This window comes from Medicago sativa, chromosome 2, assembly GCF_051527215.1.
Source record: "Medicago sativa cultivar Bolivia chromosome 2, Bolivia_mono, whole genome shotgun sequence".
Classification (NCBI taxonomy): Eukaryota; Viridiplantae; Streptophyta; class Magnoliopsida; order Fabales; family Fabaceae; genus Medicago; species Medicago sativa.
In genome coordinates this window covers 10,659,232-10,676,718 of record NC_140750.1, presented here as the reverse complement: position 1 = coordinate 10,676,718, position 17,487 = coordinate 10,659,232, and the positions used below count along the sequence as shown (strand labels likewise).

General features: G+C 34.1%; 3 protein-coding genes and 1 long non-coding RNA gene across 4 annotated transcripts; all 4 read left to right on the top strand.

The window, feature by feature from the left end:
* The first annotated feature begins 452 nt into the window (after window positions 1-452).
* On the top strand, window positions 453-2,636 carry LOC146944440 (uncharacterized). The gene is made up of 2 exons (XR_015025936.1): window positions 453-2,215; window positions 2,318-2,636. It is a non-coding gene; the product is annotated as an uncharacterized LOC146944440 (long non-coding RNA).
* Window positions 2,637-4,300: 1,664 nt separating this feature from the next.
* LOC146944439 (uncharacterized) lies at window positions 4,301-4,846 on the top strand. The gene has a single exon (XM_085747954.1). The coding sequence runs from the start codon at window positions 4,301-4,303 to the stop codon at window positions 4,844-4,846; it is 546 nt and encodes a 181-aa protein (XP_085604080.1).
* A 1,761-nt stretch (window positions 4,847-6,607) lies between these two features.
* Window positions 6,608-7,976, top strand: LOC146944438 (F-box/kelch-repeat protein At3g23880-like). The gene has a single exon (XM_085747953.1). It carries the CDS (start codon window positions 6,608-6,610, stop codon window positions 7,784-7,786), a length of 1,179 nt encoding a protein of 392 aa, XP_085604079.1. The 3' UTR covers window positions 7,787-7,976.
* Window positions 7,977-12,710: 4,734 nt separating this feature from the next.
* LOC146944437 (F-box/kelch-repeat protein At3g23880-like) lies at window positions 12,711-14,283 on the top strand. Its single transcript, XM_085742823.1, has one exon. The coding sequence runs from the start codon at window positions 12,919-12,921 to the stop codon at window positions 14,071-14,073; it is 1,155 nt and encodes a 384-aa protein (XP_085598949.1). The 5' UTR covers window positions 12,711-12,918; the 3' UTR covers window positions 14,074-14,283.
* Window positions 14,284-17,487: the final 3,204 nt, after the last annotated feature.

Genomic DNA, 17,487 nt, shown 5'->3' with positions numbered 1-17,487 from the left:
TTTCATAATGGTTTTCTATGTTTAGGCTGCATTTCATTGTTAGTGGCACTTTCATCTCAAATTTGAATCCCTGTCTGAGGAAGTGCCAGGTTCAATAGCTCAAACTGTAATTTTAATAAAATTAATATGGTTTCAATTATATCTTATGTAATCATAGAAAATAAGAGTTAGGTCTATGGCTTTTGGGAATTGTTTCGACTATCTGAATTAGTGCTAGTTAATTTGCTTGAAAAGATTGTTCTTTATTAATTCGATTAGCTTTATCCCTTTAATCTCTAGGTAACTTGAGTTTGTTGAGGTTTAAACTGATATAGAGTTTGTTTAGGCTTGTTGCACTTGTTATATCTTTTCTTTGGACATACAGGTGCACTTGTAATCTTGCATGCAGTTTGTTGATTGGATAGAGCTCTGCTCGTAAATGTAAGTTATATTTTGTTGAAGAGGGAGCTATTGGGGAATAAAAAAATTATTATTAATTTAGAGACACTAATAATCATTTTATAACTGTGGTATTTGAACTATGACCCTTAATTTTACAAAGTTAAACTCTTATCCTTGAGCTGACACATAGGGTAAAGAATTATTGAATGATTATATATGACATATGTGTTTGAGAGAGTTTGATGATGCGATCTTTTGATATTTCCAAATGATAGATCTACAACTCAATTGACTTATTTCAAGAATGTCAAAAAGGTACCGAGGCAGAGTCTAGGAGTTTAAGAAACAACGGTTTACTTGATTAACTTCGGTAGCAACAATTATTTGGTTTATCCTCTGATTCGTTATATTATTTTGCATGTTTTGGTTGTGTTTCTTATCACTTGATTTCATAATTTGGGACATAGTTTTTCTGATGATTAATGCTAATTTAGGTTCTACTAATCATCTAAGTACTTTTAGCAAAAGAAATAAGCAACAAAAACTTCAGAGAAGAATTGATATTAACAATATTACATACTATGCTGAGAAGGTTAGCCTAGAAATTACCCTAAGTATAATGCATAACTAGATTTTAGTAGTAGAATATATTATAATCAATTTTGTAAAACACTGTAAAAGGAAGTGAAATTGGACATTCGATCAGCAACTTCATACAATAGTTACAACCCAATTCAACTGAAGCTATTAGGCTTAATTTGTTAATTTTCTTTTACTGTACTCATTTAATATCTGGATTATTTTGTTGTATGTCCGAAACGTTGCTTTGGGAACTGTACCTTGTGGGGTAAATTGGAAACAGCTGATTGTTACGGTGACATTTGATAGTGAGTAAATATTGCCACCTCTTCCTCTTGTCCGGGCATCATAAAAAAAATAGTGTTTTCTAATCACTTATTTGTGCTCCAAACAACTAGATAGATGATGGGTATCATCTCAATAATGTTTGTGCATAAATCTCATTTCGATTCTTTAAGCTATATATTTGATTTGTATAAATTGTGTAGTCATTAGAAATTTATACAAGATAATGCTTATCCTAACATGTCTGTTTGCGACGATAAGGTCAATTAAAAAGATAATTAACATCTTCAAAACTATTTTCAGCCATGCAGAGCAAATTTCGCAGGTTCATTTTATATGTACTGTGTTTTACTTTTTCCCCTTTCTGATTTGTTATTTTCGCTTGATGTGCATAAACTTTTTATCATATTCTGAACTCATTTTAAAACTAGTGAAATGTAAAAATGGTTACAAATTTGTTTGTGCTGGTTGCATAGCTTGGACTGTAAGGTGATTTCATCAGCAGTGCCGAGTTTGAGAAAAATTTACTTCCATTATATTAGCCTATACATGTTACATCACAAACTAGTGAAATGTAAAAATGGTTACAAATTTGTTTGTGCTGGTTGCATAGCTTGGACTGTATGGTGATTTCATCAACAGTGCCGAGTTCGAGAAAAATTTACTTCCATTATATTAGCCTACATGTCACATCACAAACTGACATTTTGGAGCTAATTTGCTGCTGGCATTTATAATCATCATGAACAGTTCATAGTTTATCTTCTAATATTTTGACATAAATACTGCAGGCTATGATAGCCAGAGGTTTTAAAGGAGACGTCGACACTAACAAAATTTATTTCTTGTCAGAATCATCTATTGGGATGACAGATATTATATGTTTGTTAAACTTAACAACTGTCATAAGAGCTTCTCACCGGTCTGACGTACTACCTTGCTAACGAGAGATATGCCACTTTTGGCACCGGTAAGGGAATTTTGTGTTGGCGCGTGTCTGTCCTTCTATACGTTCTCACAGCTGTTTGTCCTTCTGTACATGCTTGAGTAACCTTGTACGCATATTATGCAGGTTCTTGACATGACTTTTGATGAAAAAGCTACCTAGAAACTTTCTTCGAGAAGTGTCTAAATTTTTTTCATAATTGGAAGCAGATGTTTGGATTATTTGCTTTTGTTGACGAAGAAAGTTTCTAACAAGTATTCACATCCTTTTGATCAGGCATGACCTAGAGGAGTTGTTGTTCATACTAATCTTAGTGATGAGCTGAGCTAAATGATATTGATACTTGGAAATGTTGTTATTATGAGTCAGTGTTTTCTAATTGTAACATTGCTATAGTAGACCCAAAAGCCGTGTTGTGTTAATAAATACCTCAATTCTTATTCAAGTTGATGACTTGTGTAGATCAATATTTTTCTAATTGTAACATTGCTATAGTAGACCCAAAAGCCGTGTTGTGTTAATAAATACCTCAATTCTTATTCAAGTTGATTTTATGTTATATTTGTTTATTTCATGTAAATAATGTGTGTGTTTGATTCTCTCTTTGCACACATTTAAATGCATACAATTCTTGATGATGAATATTAAAGAACAATAAGAGTGAACAAGAATATTAAGACTAATTTTTGGAGCTCAAAACTGGTTTTTTGAACTGATTTCAAAGTATGCCTTTGGAGATCCGCTTTCATGTATAAATTTCGATAAACCAACCTGGTTTTGTGCGGACTGTTATGATATAATTTAAAATTCAATTCATAACTCTAGTTTTAATATTGATATGGTTAGGATTTATGAAAAATCCAGCCGTGCATATATAACTCATTTGTATCAGAAATCACTGTTAGCTTCATGTGTTCTGACTTTTGGACCCGGTTATACTTAAAAGATTCTGATCGAGGGGGTGGGATGGGGTGCTTTGTAGCATCTCTATCACATATCGACTATCGTAATTAATTTGTAGTATTGCTATCTTAATCGGTATGAGAAACTTTCGTGGGGCATAACAATGATTTTATATAGGAATTAACAATCATGGTTTAAGTGGAGATGTTCAACATCAGAATGCTAATCAGCCTGTATTTCCTTGCCTTTCACTCTGATAGGATTCAATTTAGTATTAGAACTGAATTAGTTAATGCAACGGTAAAATTACAATGAAAACGGATGATCTTATTTCTGAATGATCCAGTTAGAGTTCAAATGGGATCTAACTGCTGATTACAATGGATGAACAATGAAAATTGCAAGTGCAGAGAAATAAAGATAGCCTAGGTAATTCGAGACACCTAGAATCTCCCAGTGTAGTGAGACTACGTACTAAATTCCTATCCTCTCATACTGAACATTCCTTCTCTATATATCCCTCAGATCCACAATCTCTCTCCTCAGCCACCTGTCCACTAATCATGCGCTTAACCCACTAAATCAGTTATGAGATTTTGATTCTCTATATTACTGTTTTGATCTATTGCATTACTATTTTGATTCTCTACATTACTACTTTGACTTTCTACATTATTGTTCCCTTGTTTCCTTTTATAGACTCTCTCAAAACTATCACACTCTACATCTGATTTTAGGAGTGGCATGAAAGGTACTCCCAGTGCATTCTTAAAAACCCATTTTTGGGTGCGACCTCTTGCTCCAAGTACTATTTTCGGCCATATCGGTCCCTGAGGCCAAATAGCGCTCGCTTGGTGAAATTAGTACCGGGTTTTCCCCCTGTAAATCTTCCTTCAAATGCATCCTCTTTTGTTCCAAGTCACTGAAGTGGGTAAAACATCTTATTATCCATTTAAATTTAATTCTTATTCTTCTAGTTCCTTCAGCTTCTTCTCAGGAAGACAGACACAATTGAATCTGAGCTGTTCAGTAGTTCACAGCAACAATGGCATGTTGATCGCGCTAACAAGTCATTGTCAAAGAATTCCTCATTAAGGTTAGGAGTTATTGATTTTCATCCACTTCTGCAGAAATCTAATCGAACACAAGCACAAACTGGTTCGGATACTTTTCAGGCTGGGCCACTTGTTAATACTTAATAGTGGTATGCCTGATACAACTAATATATCTTCTGGCCTTTGGAAAGGTGCAAACTCTGATCCTTTCCTGGTAGCAGCTGCAGCATCAACTTTTGTCGACGACTTAAACAAAGCAAACATAAAGCAGTGCATGCCTCAACTTGTTGCTGCACAACCTGGAAAATGGTCACCACCTCCGGAGAATTTCATAAAGATCAAGGTTGATGCAGGCTGCTTTTCAAACGGTAATACAGGATGTGGATTGATTGCTCGGAACCATTCTGGATCTGTGTTGTTTGCTGAAACGAAATATGAGGATATTGAAGTTCCCCCACTAGTAGCTGAAACCATGGGACTGCATTGGTGCTTGCTACGAGCTGAACAACAACAGCTCAAGAACCTAATCATAGAAATGGATGCTGAAACAGTAGTTAGGTGTGTGTATGGTGCTGCAAAACCTGCTGCAATAGATGAGTTAATCACAGACTACATAGAAATTCTTGCAAGGTTAGAGAATACTAGAGTTAAATTTGTTAGAAGAGAGTGTAATGTTGTAGCAGATAGACTTTTTTAGCTTAGCACTTTCTGTTGGTTGTATGCTATGGGAAGGCAATGTTCCTGACCAAATTATGGCTACACTTTGTAAGGAATTTCCCTCAATTAATGAAATTCCTTCGCTGAAAAAATAAAAATAAAAAATCTTCTGGCCTTGATAACAAATCCAATGAACTTGACTTGGAGATTCATCTAAGTTCTGTATCAGAAAGTGAGAAATAACCTCAGTTGAACAAGCTTCTGAGGATCAAAATAAGGTAGCTGCTTTATTTTTGGCAGTTAGTTTTAGATTTCAATTGTGCGCATCTTTGTGTGTACTATATATGTTACAAATTTCAATACTGAGGAGAAATAACCTCAGTTTGAGTGCGACCGGATTTCTGATTCTGAGGAAGAGGATGGTTGAGGCTGCAAACAAGCTCCTGAGGTAGTTGCCTTATCTTTTTCAATAAGTTTTGTTTTAATCGTTTGTGTCTGTGTGTATTACAAATTTAATATTGAGGGAAGATATACATTTTACAGATTTCAATAATTGTAAGATAATACTCCCAATGCAAAACAAAATAGATATAGATTTTTTTATGTTTTCTTCAACATAAATCTTCCCAATGCAAAACAAAATATTTTTGGAAACCAAATTTTATGTTGTACCACCGATTATTAATTTTCAAGGTGGGTTTTCATCATATGTTTTATGATGTGTTGTGTTTCTTACTACTTACTATGAAAATTCACTTCCTTGTAATTGTGTTGGGATATAAGAAAATATCTTGATATTATGTTAGTATGTTTTCTAAATGGTGGAGTCTTATTTTTTGTTTTCTATATTTTTTATTTGCTAGACAATGCATTATTTTCTTGTAACAAGCTTAGTAAACTTAGGCTTAAGGGGAGTATTTTTTTTTTTTTTTTTATCAAGCACACTCTTATTCACACACTCTTAACCATGATAAATAAGGTATTAGGACAAGGCAAACCTATGATCAAAAGTGTGTTTGAATGAGACAATTTTCGAGGTAATGTAATCTAGAGGGTAATTCAACAAAGGTTTAAGAACAAAGTTATTTTTAAGGAAGAATGAAGAATTTTATTATTATATTAAAACAAAAATATTTTGAAATGAAGGAAATTCAATTGAAACATTTTCTTTAGTACAAAAATTCAATTGAAATAACTAAAATTTATTTAGTTTTTTGTTAAATTTTAATTACTTCATCCAAACACACCCTAAGTGATCAACAACTTTCTCCACCTCTCAAATTCTTAAAAATATTGGTCTTTGTGGAAGTGTGTTTTCCAATGACATATTTTGTCTAAAAATAGAGGCACAAAATTCATATTTTTTTAGATGTGAACATCTGCAGTGGTAATAATTTAGAAAGTTTCTTGACAAATATATAAAGGTGCTATAATAAATAAAAATCCCATAAAAAAATAATAAATATAAATTACTTTATTCTTATCATGCTATCAGACAAAAAAATATCACTTAATCATTAAAATCAATATTACGAATATTTTTTTTAAAATAACCATGTACAATTTAAATGAAACAAATTAGAGAAATTCTACCAAAAAAAGCGAAACAAATGGCCTCTTTTGTACCAAAAAAGAAAGAAAGAAAGAAACGAATTAGAGAACAAATAATGGACAAAAAGAGTAAAATATTTTTTTGTTTGGTAGTGTAAAAAGAGTAAAATATAACAAAGTTACAAGTGAGAATGAGAAAATATTAGTCAAAAAAAAAAAAGTGAGAGTGAGAAAAGAAAGCGCGAAACAGATGACGAAAAACAACGCTGTAAGGAGACAATATTTGAACTCCTCCACCGGAACCCTAAATTCACCATCACTGTCTTCCTCCTCCGTCTCTCCCGGAGATTCACTTCCCACTATTCCGTTCGATCTTGTGGTAGAAATTCTCTCTAGGGTTCCGGTCAAGTTTCTCATGCAATTCCAATGCGTCTGCAAGTCATGGAAATCTCTAATCTTTGACGCCAAATTCACCAAGAAGCACCTTCGCGCGTCAACCACGCACCATCACCTCTTCCTAGCCTCATTCAAATTCCCACCAGAGTATTTCATCACAGATTACCCTCTCTCCTCCGTCTTCACAGAAGTGAACCCCACCGTCACTGCCACGAAGCTAACGTATCCTCTGAGCAATAGACACCGTTTGGATCACATAGTTGGCTCTTGTCACGGCATCATTTGTATCAAACTCTATCAAAGTTTCGTTATTCTGTGGAACCCTTCCATTAAGAAATTCAGAATATTGCCCTCTCTAAAACTACCTCCAAGCCAATACAGTTACTACACAAACTATGGCTTTGGCTATGATCATTCCACCGATACTTACAAGGTGGTTGCCTTTTCTTGGTGTGAAACTTTTATTAATGGTAATAGGACTAAGAAAACTCAAGTTAAAGTTCATACTATGGGTACCAGTTTTTGGAGAAAGATTCAGGATTTCCCTGGTTTTCCTCGTACGGAAACAGGGAAATTCGTTAGTGGGACTATTAATTGGTTCGCATATACTAATTCAGCTCCAAAAATCATTGTTTCTCTTGATTTGGAGAAGGAGTCTTATCGAGAGCTTTTGCCTCCTGATTATGGAGCGGTGGTTGTGGCTCATTCAACCTTAACCGTGCTGATGGATTGCTTGTGCATACTTTGTCATAATGATACTTTTTCAGATGTCTGGCTTATGAAGGAGTATGGAAGTAAAGATTCTTGGACTAAATTGTTCCGCATTCCTTACATGGGAGGTGTTCGTTCTGGTTCCTATAGGAAGGCACTTTATCTTTATGAGGAGGACCAAATACTTCTGCAGTATCAAAATGAATTGGTTGTTTTCAATTCCAAAGATGGTACTTTTAAGACTCTTCAAATTCTAAACAATAACTATTGGACGGTTCTGAATGTCAGCCAAGAGAGTTTGATATCACCTTGGTCTTTTTAGTAGTAGTGTTGATGTTATGTTAGAACCCATCTACTGCATTTTTCAAATCCCTAACCGACTCTTTTCTGTTAATTTCCATTTGTGTTATGTACCTTATCTTTCATATCGTCTTAATCTTAATAGTAGTATCTATGTGGTAATGTACTAGTAGATGCTATGTTATGCCACTTGTCCGTGAGGTTTATGAAGAACACATCCAATGGATTATTCAATTCCATAACTGTAACTTATAAGTTAATTTCCATTTCTGTTATATATTTTATGTTTACTGGTTAAGTCATGGACTCTTGTTAAATATTGTTCCATGAAATGATGAGAAAATGGCATGTTAGTTTTGATTCATTCGATGGTCAGAGTTTTTTGTTTGTTCTTTCATCATGCATATCAACATATATGTTGTTGTTTGGTTTTCCAAGATCGGAATTAGATGTTATGGCCAATCAATTGTATGTTTGTTAAAATGTATGCCGATTGCTACAAAATTTTCGTTATTGTGCTGCAAAACCGCATTGCTGCTGGGATGTCTGTAGCAATGTGAAGGTTCTTTGTTAGAGTGTTTGAACTTGTATAGAGTTTGTTTAGGCTGGTTGCACTTGTTATAGCTTTTGTCTCAACATATAGGTGCACTTGTATGCAATCTCTTGATTGGAAAGCGCTCCCCGTAAATGCAAGTTTTATTTTGTTGAGGAGGGAGATATTCAGGAATGTAGAAATTATGATTAATAAAGAGACACTAAGAATTATATTACAACTATGGTAGTTGAACTATGCCACTTAAATTTACAAAGTCAAACTCTTATTGCTGAGTTGAGTCATATTATAAAAAATTATTGAATTATATATGACAGTTGTGTTTAGAGTTGGTGATTTGATATTTCTAGGTGAATAAGACTTTGACTTACTTCAAGAATGTAAGAAAGGTACTGAGGCAGAAATTAGGAGATGAAGAAACCACAACTCTGCTGGCTAGAGCCGTTTACTTGATTAATAACAGTAGTAGCAACGATTTTTTGGTTTATCATCTGGTTCACTGTATTATTTTGATCATTAGGTTTTTAGTTATTTACTTAATTTGGGACAGTTTTTCGCATATTTAATGCTAGTTTATGCTTCGAGCTAGCTTGTGCCTTTCATATACAAGTCTTGAAAGTCAAAACTCAGTTGTTTTCATCTTGAAACGTTGTGTTGATTTGGGAAATTTCTTGCCTGATTGCTATTTTAGGATCAATATGGGTAAGTTTATTTTCTATCGGCATTGTTATTCATAACATTTGGGCTGGGTTCAGATGGTGTGTCTGTGCTTGTTCAGTCGAGAACTCCACCACCTGCGGTGACTGGGCTTCCAAATCTTCCTAAATCATTCACAAGTTATCTCAAAGTTAGGTCCATTAATCAACTATATAGATGATGGGTATCATCTCAATAATAATTGTGCATAAATCTGATTTAGATTCATTAGGCTTCATATTTGATGTCCACAAATTGTATAAGCTTTAGAAATTTGATACAAGGAAATGCTCGTCCTAACACGCCTGTTTGTGTATTTCCAATTTTCCACGATAAGGTCAACTAAATATTGGCAATAAATACCATATGTTTTGTCTATTTATAATGCAGCATTTGCATTTTTTTCCACACAATTTCCAATTTTCCACGATAAGGTCAACTAAATATTGGCAATAAATACCATATGTTTTGTCTATTTTTAATGCAGCATTTGCATTTTTTTTCCACACACATTCGCGCGCACCCGCACACACTCACACACATATACATTATACCGATTTATTGATCTGTCGCCTCTGTCCAGTATTTGGACTGCAACATGATATGCAACTGTTATCCTATGCGGCATGTCAGAATAGTAACCATTGACCAATGCCAGTCGGATCCCGTACAAAACTACTGAAGGCATGAAAGTTATCTGTTTCTTTTCAATAGTGATAACTTATTTGTTGCTATCTTGCTGAACTTTTTATTCTTCACCTGTACCACTAACAGATACATGTACCTCTTTTTAAAGGATTGAGAATTCCAAATTAACTACGTTTTAGCTTTGCAGGTTTATTGTTATGTTATATGGTGGGTATTTTGGATTCAAAACTAGTTCTAGAACTGAAACTATTTTCAATTTAGTTAACAATGAATTTCTGATTGACTTAATTATTTTACTTGATATATTTCGCTAGTGATTCTTTTATTTGTTTTTCTTTATAGAAAGTTTTCTTTAACTATTTCCGTCGCATCTTCAAAAATATTTTCAGCCTCATGTAGCAAATTTCCCCCTTTTCTGCTTTGTTATTGTTATGTATGTTGATTTCTCAACATTTTGGCACTAATTTGCAGTTGGCATTCTTAATCATCATTAACAGTTCATCTGCTGATAATTTAACATAAAATACTGCAGGCTATGATCGCCAGAGGTTTTATAGGGGATGTTGACAGACAAAATTTATTTCTTGTCAGAATCATCACTTGGGATGCAGCTATCGTATATTTGTTGAACTTGGCAGTTGTACGTCCTAGGAGCTTCTCTTCTGGCTGAGCACTACCTTGTCTAATGAGTGAGATATGCCACTTTTGGCGCTGGTAAGAGCATTTTGTGTTGATACGTGTATGTTTGTATTTAATTATGTCGTTGCTTGTAAGACGACAAAAACTCATTGGGGACAAGATGTTCCCTCTTTTCTCAGGGCTATTTGTCGCTCCGTACGTGTATGAGTAACAATGTAGGTATTTTATTGCAGGTTCTTGACATGGTTTTGTATGGAAAGGCTACTTGGAAACATTCTTCATGAAGCGTTTAAATGGGTTGCTTCAAAGTTGAAAGCAGATGTTTGGGTTGTTTGCTTTCCTTAACGTAGAAAGTATATATAACAAGTATTTTGATCAGGCATCATCTAGTGGAGGAGTTCATATTAATCTTAATGATGACTGATGAGTAGAGCTAACGGATATTGATGCCTGGAAAGGTTGTAACTGTCATGGGTGGACCCAAAAATTCTTGTCCAATGGAGAGTGGTTCCAACTATTTATATTACGTAGGCTTTTTTATGATTAAATACTCGATTTAATCCATTATGATTTTCTTGCGGCTCAATTGACTTGTTAACAAAAACTAATACTTAAATCAAAATCACTAAGGTAATTCAAGTGAGTTTTTTACTTTGAAGAAGTCAAATCAGTCGATTAAAATTGTCATTTGAGAGAATTAAATTTAAGACGTTAAAAAGAATCACATCTCTAAAATCTCAAATCAACATCACTTGGACAACCCAAGTGAGTTTAATTGTGTCTTTAATCTTATTTTAAATATACCTCATAAATCCAATTATCAATCAAGACTAACTTTTGTTCTGTAAATAAAGAAAACTACTCAATTTTGATTTTCCATACATAACTTTATTCATGCATCCCAAGAATCAATACCATATTCATCTACTTGTTAGTTTAGTTTAGTTATAGCAGGAGGATATAACGGTGCCAAAAAAATTCATATCTATTTTCTATGTAAAGAGTCTCCATAATGGTAGGAAACTAATCTGTTAGGCTTTGTTTGGGAGTTTGGAGGGGAAGGGAGGGGAGGGCTTTGGGGGGTTGGAAATATATAGAAAAATAGACAAAAAATTCATATTTTTTGAAAGAACAATTTTTTCAGAGAATTATAAACTAATGCTTATGATTAATATACTTTTAATTTTAAGAATATTATAACAATATAGATTGAATTTAAAAAATTCATATAAACCCTCTATAACCCCCCAAAACCCTCCCCCAATACAATTTTTGAGTTCCCCAAATGAGGGAGATTTTTTATTATGAGTAAAAAATTAACCTCCAAAACCCTCTCCTCCTAATGTCTTCTATTTCTTCCATTTGCTCCTTTCTTTTTTCCAAAACCCTCCCCTCCCCTCCTCTCCAAACTCCCAAACAAAGCCTTAGTTTACTTTAGTTATAGCTGGAAATAATGAAGCCAAAAAAAAATTCATATCCAATCCTTCTGTAAAAAGTTTCCACAATGGTAGAAAAAAAATAAAAGTTTTTAAATGAATTTCACATATGCATAATTTTGGGAAATGCTAACTGGTGCCCCTGGGGCACTGGTTATGAAAAAGGGAAATATATAGTAGTTAATGCATTAAAATTGTGTAATTAATTAATAATAAAGTCAAAAATAGTTTCCTTTTATAGTAATAATTCACTTTTATGGTATGTTTAACTAGTACCTGGGGGCACCGGTTAGCAGGACCCTTTGTATTAATAGTAAATAAATACATATACACAACATTTATTTATAGTAAATATTTAATAAAAGTATCAATATTCACCGAATCCATTGATAGTAAACTTAAAAATATCTTTACATATGTCTCATTAGTTTGTACTTTAAAAAATAAAAAATAAAAAAAGTAAGAATAACATAAATTTTAAAATGGTGACCAACTTTTATCTATTTTTTCTCAAAAAAAACTTTAATCTATTTTCTTTCTTATTTTAATGGTAAAACTCATTAGTAGTTGTAATAAAAAGAGTCCTTGAATAATAAGAGGTAATAATGCCGCATTTGTGTATGATTGTCAATGGTGGCGGTCAAACCCGTTGTTTTGTTTGGGTATCGACTAATGTCTGTTTTTGTTTAGTTCCGTACATTGACAGATACTTTGTTTCTCGAGCGTTTTCTTTGGCACATCTTGTGTTAACTAAAGGAAGCGTTGTGGTTTGTGTGATTATATATCATTTAAGCTTTAAAAAATAAAAGGAAATTTTTTTTACAATTATAATAAGAGGTAATTTCTTTTGACCAAAAAAATATCAGAAGTAATTACCAATAGTTTATCCATTGGGATTTTTTTTCTTTTTCTTTCCTAAAGCGACAACAAGGAACAATTATTGAGACACACGTAAGATTACAAATGTCACAACTCGCAAGTCACTCCACAATCAACCACTTAGAAAGTCTACAGTATGGAACCTTCTTCTCAGTAAAGTTTGACAAGTCATAGTTAGGAAAAAGGGGTCAAAGAAATTTCATCGTAATTTCCATATGGAAAAATTTCAACTTCTTCTTCTACTATTAAATTTGATTCATTTAGCTATAGCCATTAGTCAGTAGTAGCCACACGCATTCAGTAATGGCGCCAACTAGCGAAACCGATGATGGAAACGACGCCGCTTCGTCCGATCAACTTACGGAGGAAACAACCGGAGATTCCCTTCCCACTCTTCCATTCGAGATTGTGGCGGAAATTCTCTCCAGGCTTCCGGTCAAGTTTCTCATGCAACTCCAATCCGTCTGTAAGTCCTGGAAATCTCTTATCTCCGATTCAAAATTCGCTAAGAAACACCTTCGCGTGTCAACCACGCGCCACCGCCTCATCTTAACCTTCATCAATACCTCACGCAAGCTCTCCATCATAGATTACCCTCTCTCCTCCGTCTTTACAGATGTAACTGCTACTGCCACGCAGCTGAATTACCCACTCAACGATCGAAACCGTTTTGGTGTTATCGCTGGCTCTTGCCACGGTATCCTTTGTTTCGCACTCGATGAAAGTTTCGCTCTTTTGTGGAACCCTTCCATTAGGAAATTTGCCCGATTGCCCTCTTTGGTTATTCTTAAACGAGAGGGGAGTTACACAATATATGGTTTTGGTTATGATCATTTCAATGACAGTTATAAGGTTGTTGCTGTTAATTGCTTTGAATCTGACAGCAATGGTAGTAAGGTTTACAAAACTGAAGTTAAGGTCTATACTTTGGGCACCGATTGTTGGAGAAGGATTCAGGATTTCCCTTCCGGTGTCCCTTTTGATGGTTCAGGAACATTTGTTAGTGGAACTATCAATTGGTTTGCAGCGAAAGATTCACATACTTCATGGATCATTGTTTCTCTTGATTTGGAGAAGGAAACCTATCAAGAGCTGTTGCAGCCCGGTTATGGAGCGGTAACTGTGGTTAGTGTAACCTTAGGGGTGTTGAGGGATTGCTTGTGCATTCTTGCTCATGGTGATACTTTTTCAGATGTTTGGCTTATGAAGGAATATGGAAATAAAGATTCTTGGACTAAAATGTTTTGTGTTCCTCACATAGGAGGATATGTTGGGTCGTGTATTTATACCAAGGCACTTTATCTTACCGATGATGACCAAGTGCTGCTCAAATATCAAGCTGAGTTGGTTGTTTACAATTCTAGAGATGCTACGTTTAAAACTCCTGAAATTCAAAACATCACTCGGTGGATGGTCCCTGAAGTCTATCAGGAGAGTTTGATATCACCTTGTTTTTGACAGTAGAATGTATGTAATAATGTAGATACTATGTTATGTCACTTGTGCATGAGGTTTATGAAGAATCCATCTACTGGATTCTTCAACTCCCCAGCTGCAACTTGTATGTTTCGTGCCTTATGTTTGCTGGTTACTTCATGGATTATTTTTCATTATTAGTCGATGGAATATGTTTAATGAGAAATTGTTGTGCTAGATTTAATACTTTAATAGTGCTTTGGTTGTCTAAGTTTGGAATTAGGTTCTATGCACTTTGGCGTTTGGCCGTCACTTGTGTGTATGCTAAAATGTTGTTTGACGACTGCTACACAAATTTTATGATGTATGCTGCAAAACCGCGAGTTGTTGGGATGTCTGAAGCAACATGCAGTTTCTTTGTCTATAGTTATACAGAGGCTTATTTCTGCCAAATGCAAAGAATTGTGATTCTAAACTATTCTGGATCATTCCATCCACCATCGCAACGGTAATATGTTTCATCGCTTTCTCTCTCGCTGAATTGTCTGTTGTTTTTCGATTATTTTATCACTGTTTTCTAAACTTGGGTTGGATTTCATTATTTAATGGCGATTTCGTTCTGAATTTGAATCCTTTATGAGGAAGTGCTAGGTTCAATAGCCAACAATGTAATTTTTATTAAATGAATAATTTATTCAAATTCATTTTATGATACCATAGAAAATAGGAATTAGGTTTATGATTTCTGCAAATTGTGTTGACTGCTTGAATGAGTGGCAGTTGATTCGCTTGAAAAGATTATTCTTTTCAGTTCTGTTAGCTCAATTCCTTAAATCTCTGTGCAACTTGAGTTTATTGAGGTTAAACATATATAGAGTTTGTTTAGGCTGGTTGCACTTGTTATAGTTGTTGTCTCAACATATAAGTGCACTTGAATGTTGTCTCTTGATTGGAAAGTGCTCCTGCCTCCTGGTCTCAAATAAATGTTTTTAGAATGATTTCATTGAAGTGTTGAAGTGTAAACTATTTGTAGGTTGTTGCCTCATTCTGTCAGCATATGATTGTTCAAAGACAAATATGTTTCTTTGGTCCTTGCTCTCTCTTTTTTCGTAGTATTTTCAGCTGTCCTTGGTCAGTCTCCACCATATATACATTTCTCTCGAACACTTCTATATTTAATGTAGAAATCGTATTATTGAATTATATTTCATTACTTACAAGCTTTATCTAGAAGAAAATATGTGTTACTTACAAACAAGAGATTGCAAATATATACATATACACTAAGGAGCTTATACGTAGAACTCTAACACCAGCCTTAAGCTGGAACATATATGAATCTTGCTTGTTACAAAAAAACTCAAACTAACTGTGTGTATTTGTTTCTCGGAAAATATGTATCGGACGTTCTCGAGGGAACTGGCATGTTAGACTGTAAAACTGGTGAGTCTTCCATGATCCTAATGCTAAATCCCCTCCCTGTACAGGAGAATCCATTTACTGATCAAAGAAGGTGTCGAACACTTGTTGGTAAAGCTAAGTTATCTTTTATCATTTATTCAGACATTTCATTTGTTGTGACTCTTTCGAAGCGGGGCTAGATTCATTTCGGAGTTTCGCGACAGTCCTTTTTTCTTCCGCTTCTCCGCTGCTCTTCGTGTTGCTGCAATTCTGCTTTCTGCTGGTTTTTTCTCCTGCTGTGGGTACTTCTGTTTAGGCCAGGGGCTGCTTTAAAATTTCGGCGTCTTCATGTTTATTTTTGCGGTTCTGTTTTGGTAGTATGAGTGGTAGTGTGTGTTCGTAGATTGTATTCTGTCCCTTTTTTCTTGTGTTTTGCTACTGCTAGTGAAGCGTTTGTATTGTCCTTCCTTCGGCTTGTTGCCAGGTCAACTGTTTTTAATAAAATTTCGCCAATTTCAAAAAAAAAAATAAATAAATTGTTGTTTTAATGGTGAGTCAATTCCTTCATTCTCCTTGTGATATTGTCTGATAGGGACTTGCGTATTATGGGATGCCTAAGTCTCACATTTAGTAGTATGAAATGTTCCGTGGAGTATTTAAGTCGAGAGATTTTGTCCAGTTTCACCAATGTGGTGTAGTTTAGTATTCTGTGTCGAATTGTTGATGATATGTAGCATACTCCACATTTCTGCAGCCATTATTGATCATGTTGTTGGTAAAAAAAAAAAAAACTGCAATGTGGATTTAGCATCCAAAGAGAGGGCCTCAGAAAAGCTGGTTGTGTCCACACCTGTACATTCTAAGTTGATTTCAATACCTTCTGCTGCTTCATCTTCATTTCGTGGGTAACGGTTCAATTAAGAAGAAATTCAAATAACAACACAGGAAATTTTTTCTTCTTCAACAGTCCTCCTTTGAGAAATGTTACGATTAAAAAAGTACATGCCAAACTTATTAAACTAATTCTGTATTTTTTTAATCTGTTCAGAAAAGTTTTCTATAGTGGAATATTCCCGTTAGCACTTTTCACATATCACTTGCCCTGTTTCTTCGAGCCATTATGATAAACAAGAAAAACATAGTCACAATTTTATTTCTAGGAATTTTTCAAGAAAAGTGTTTGGTTGCCAATTTTTATCAAGGAAGTGGGTGGTTACATTGATAGACCTTATGCCTCATTACTCAAAAAATAGAAACTCTTATGTTAATTTTTGCAACGTGGGAACACAATGGTAAAATGGGGATATGTATGAAATTTTATCCTTTTTCATGGGAATAAAAATGACTAGAATGTAAGGTAAGTAGATTCCTGGACATTAATTAATTATTCCAGGCATATTATTTTTGTTCCTTTCTACCAAACGCAAGTATTCTTCTTTTCCAACCTCTATACACAGGAATGTGTTTTTTTATCTCCGAAACAAACGCCTCCTTAGTTCAGGTAAGCCAAGCTATCCAACCCATATATCACATGAGTTTTTATCGGTTTAGCTCGTCTAACAGGAGCATTTTTTAAGTAAGAAAACTGAGACCGTATATTTTAACAATTTATGTCTATTATGTATGAACGTGAAATATCAACAATTAATTTATTTATTGACAGTTGATATTATCCATTTTATTTTCTAAAGTAAATTGATAACTTCAGAAGAATATTTTCCAACTTTCTTAAAGGACAAAAAATTTAAATGACTAATAATTGAATAACTTTAAGGATTGACCATGTATTTTACTTAAATTGTTTTTTTGTCGGGGTTTGAACCCTAGACCTTGCATATATTATGCATTGTCCCTACCAACTGAGTTAAACTCACGATGACTTTAAATTATGTTTTATTTCAGTATTGAAGGAGTCCAAATTAATTATGGAGATGTATAATTGATTTTGATATTTTTAGATGTTCGTGCGTTGAATTGATTTTTATCTATATAATTATTTTTAACTTTCTTTTTTTGGAGAGATGATCAATTTTAACTTAAACTAAGGCTTGTATC

Excerpts from the sequence above, each read along its gene's own strand:
- LOC146944438 (XM_085747953.1), top strand. The coding sequence starts at position 6,608 with ATGACGAAAAACAACGCTGTAAGGAGACAATATTTGAACTCCTCCACC.
- LOC146944437 (XM_085742823.1), top strand. The coding sequence starts at position 12,919 with ATGGCGCCAACTAGCGAAACCGATGATGGAAACGACGCCGCTTCGTCC.
- LOC146944439 (XM_085747954.1), top strand. The coding sequence starts at position 4,301 with ATGCCTGATACAACTAATATATCTTCTGGCCTTTGGAAAGGTGCAAAC.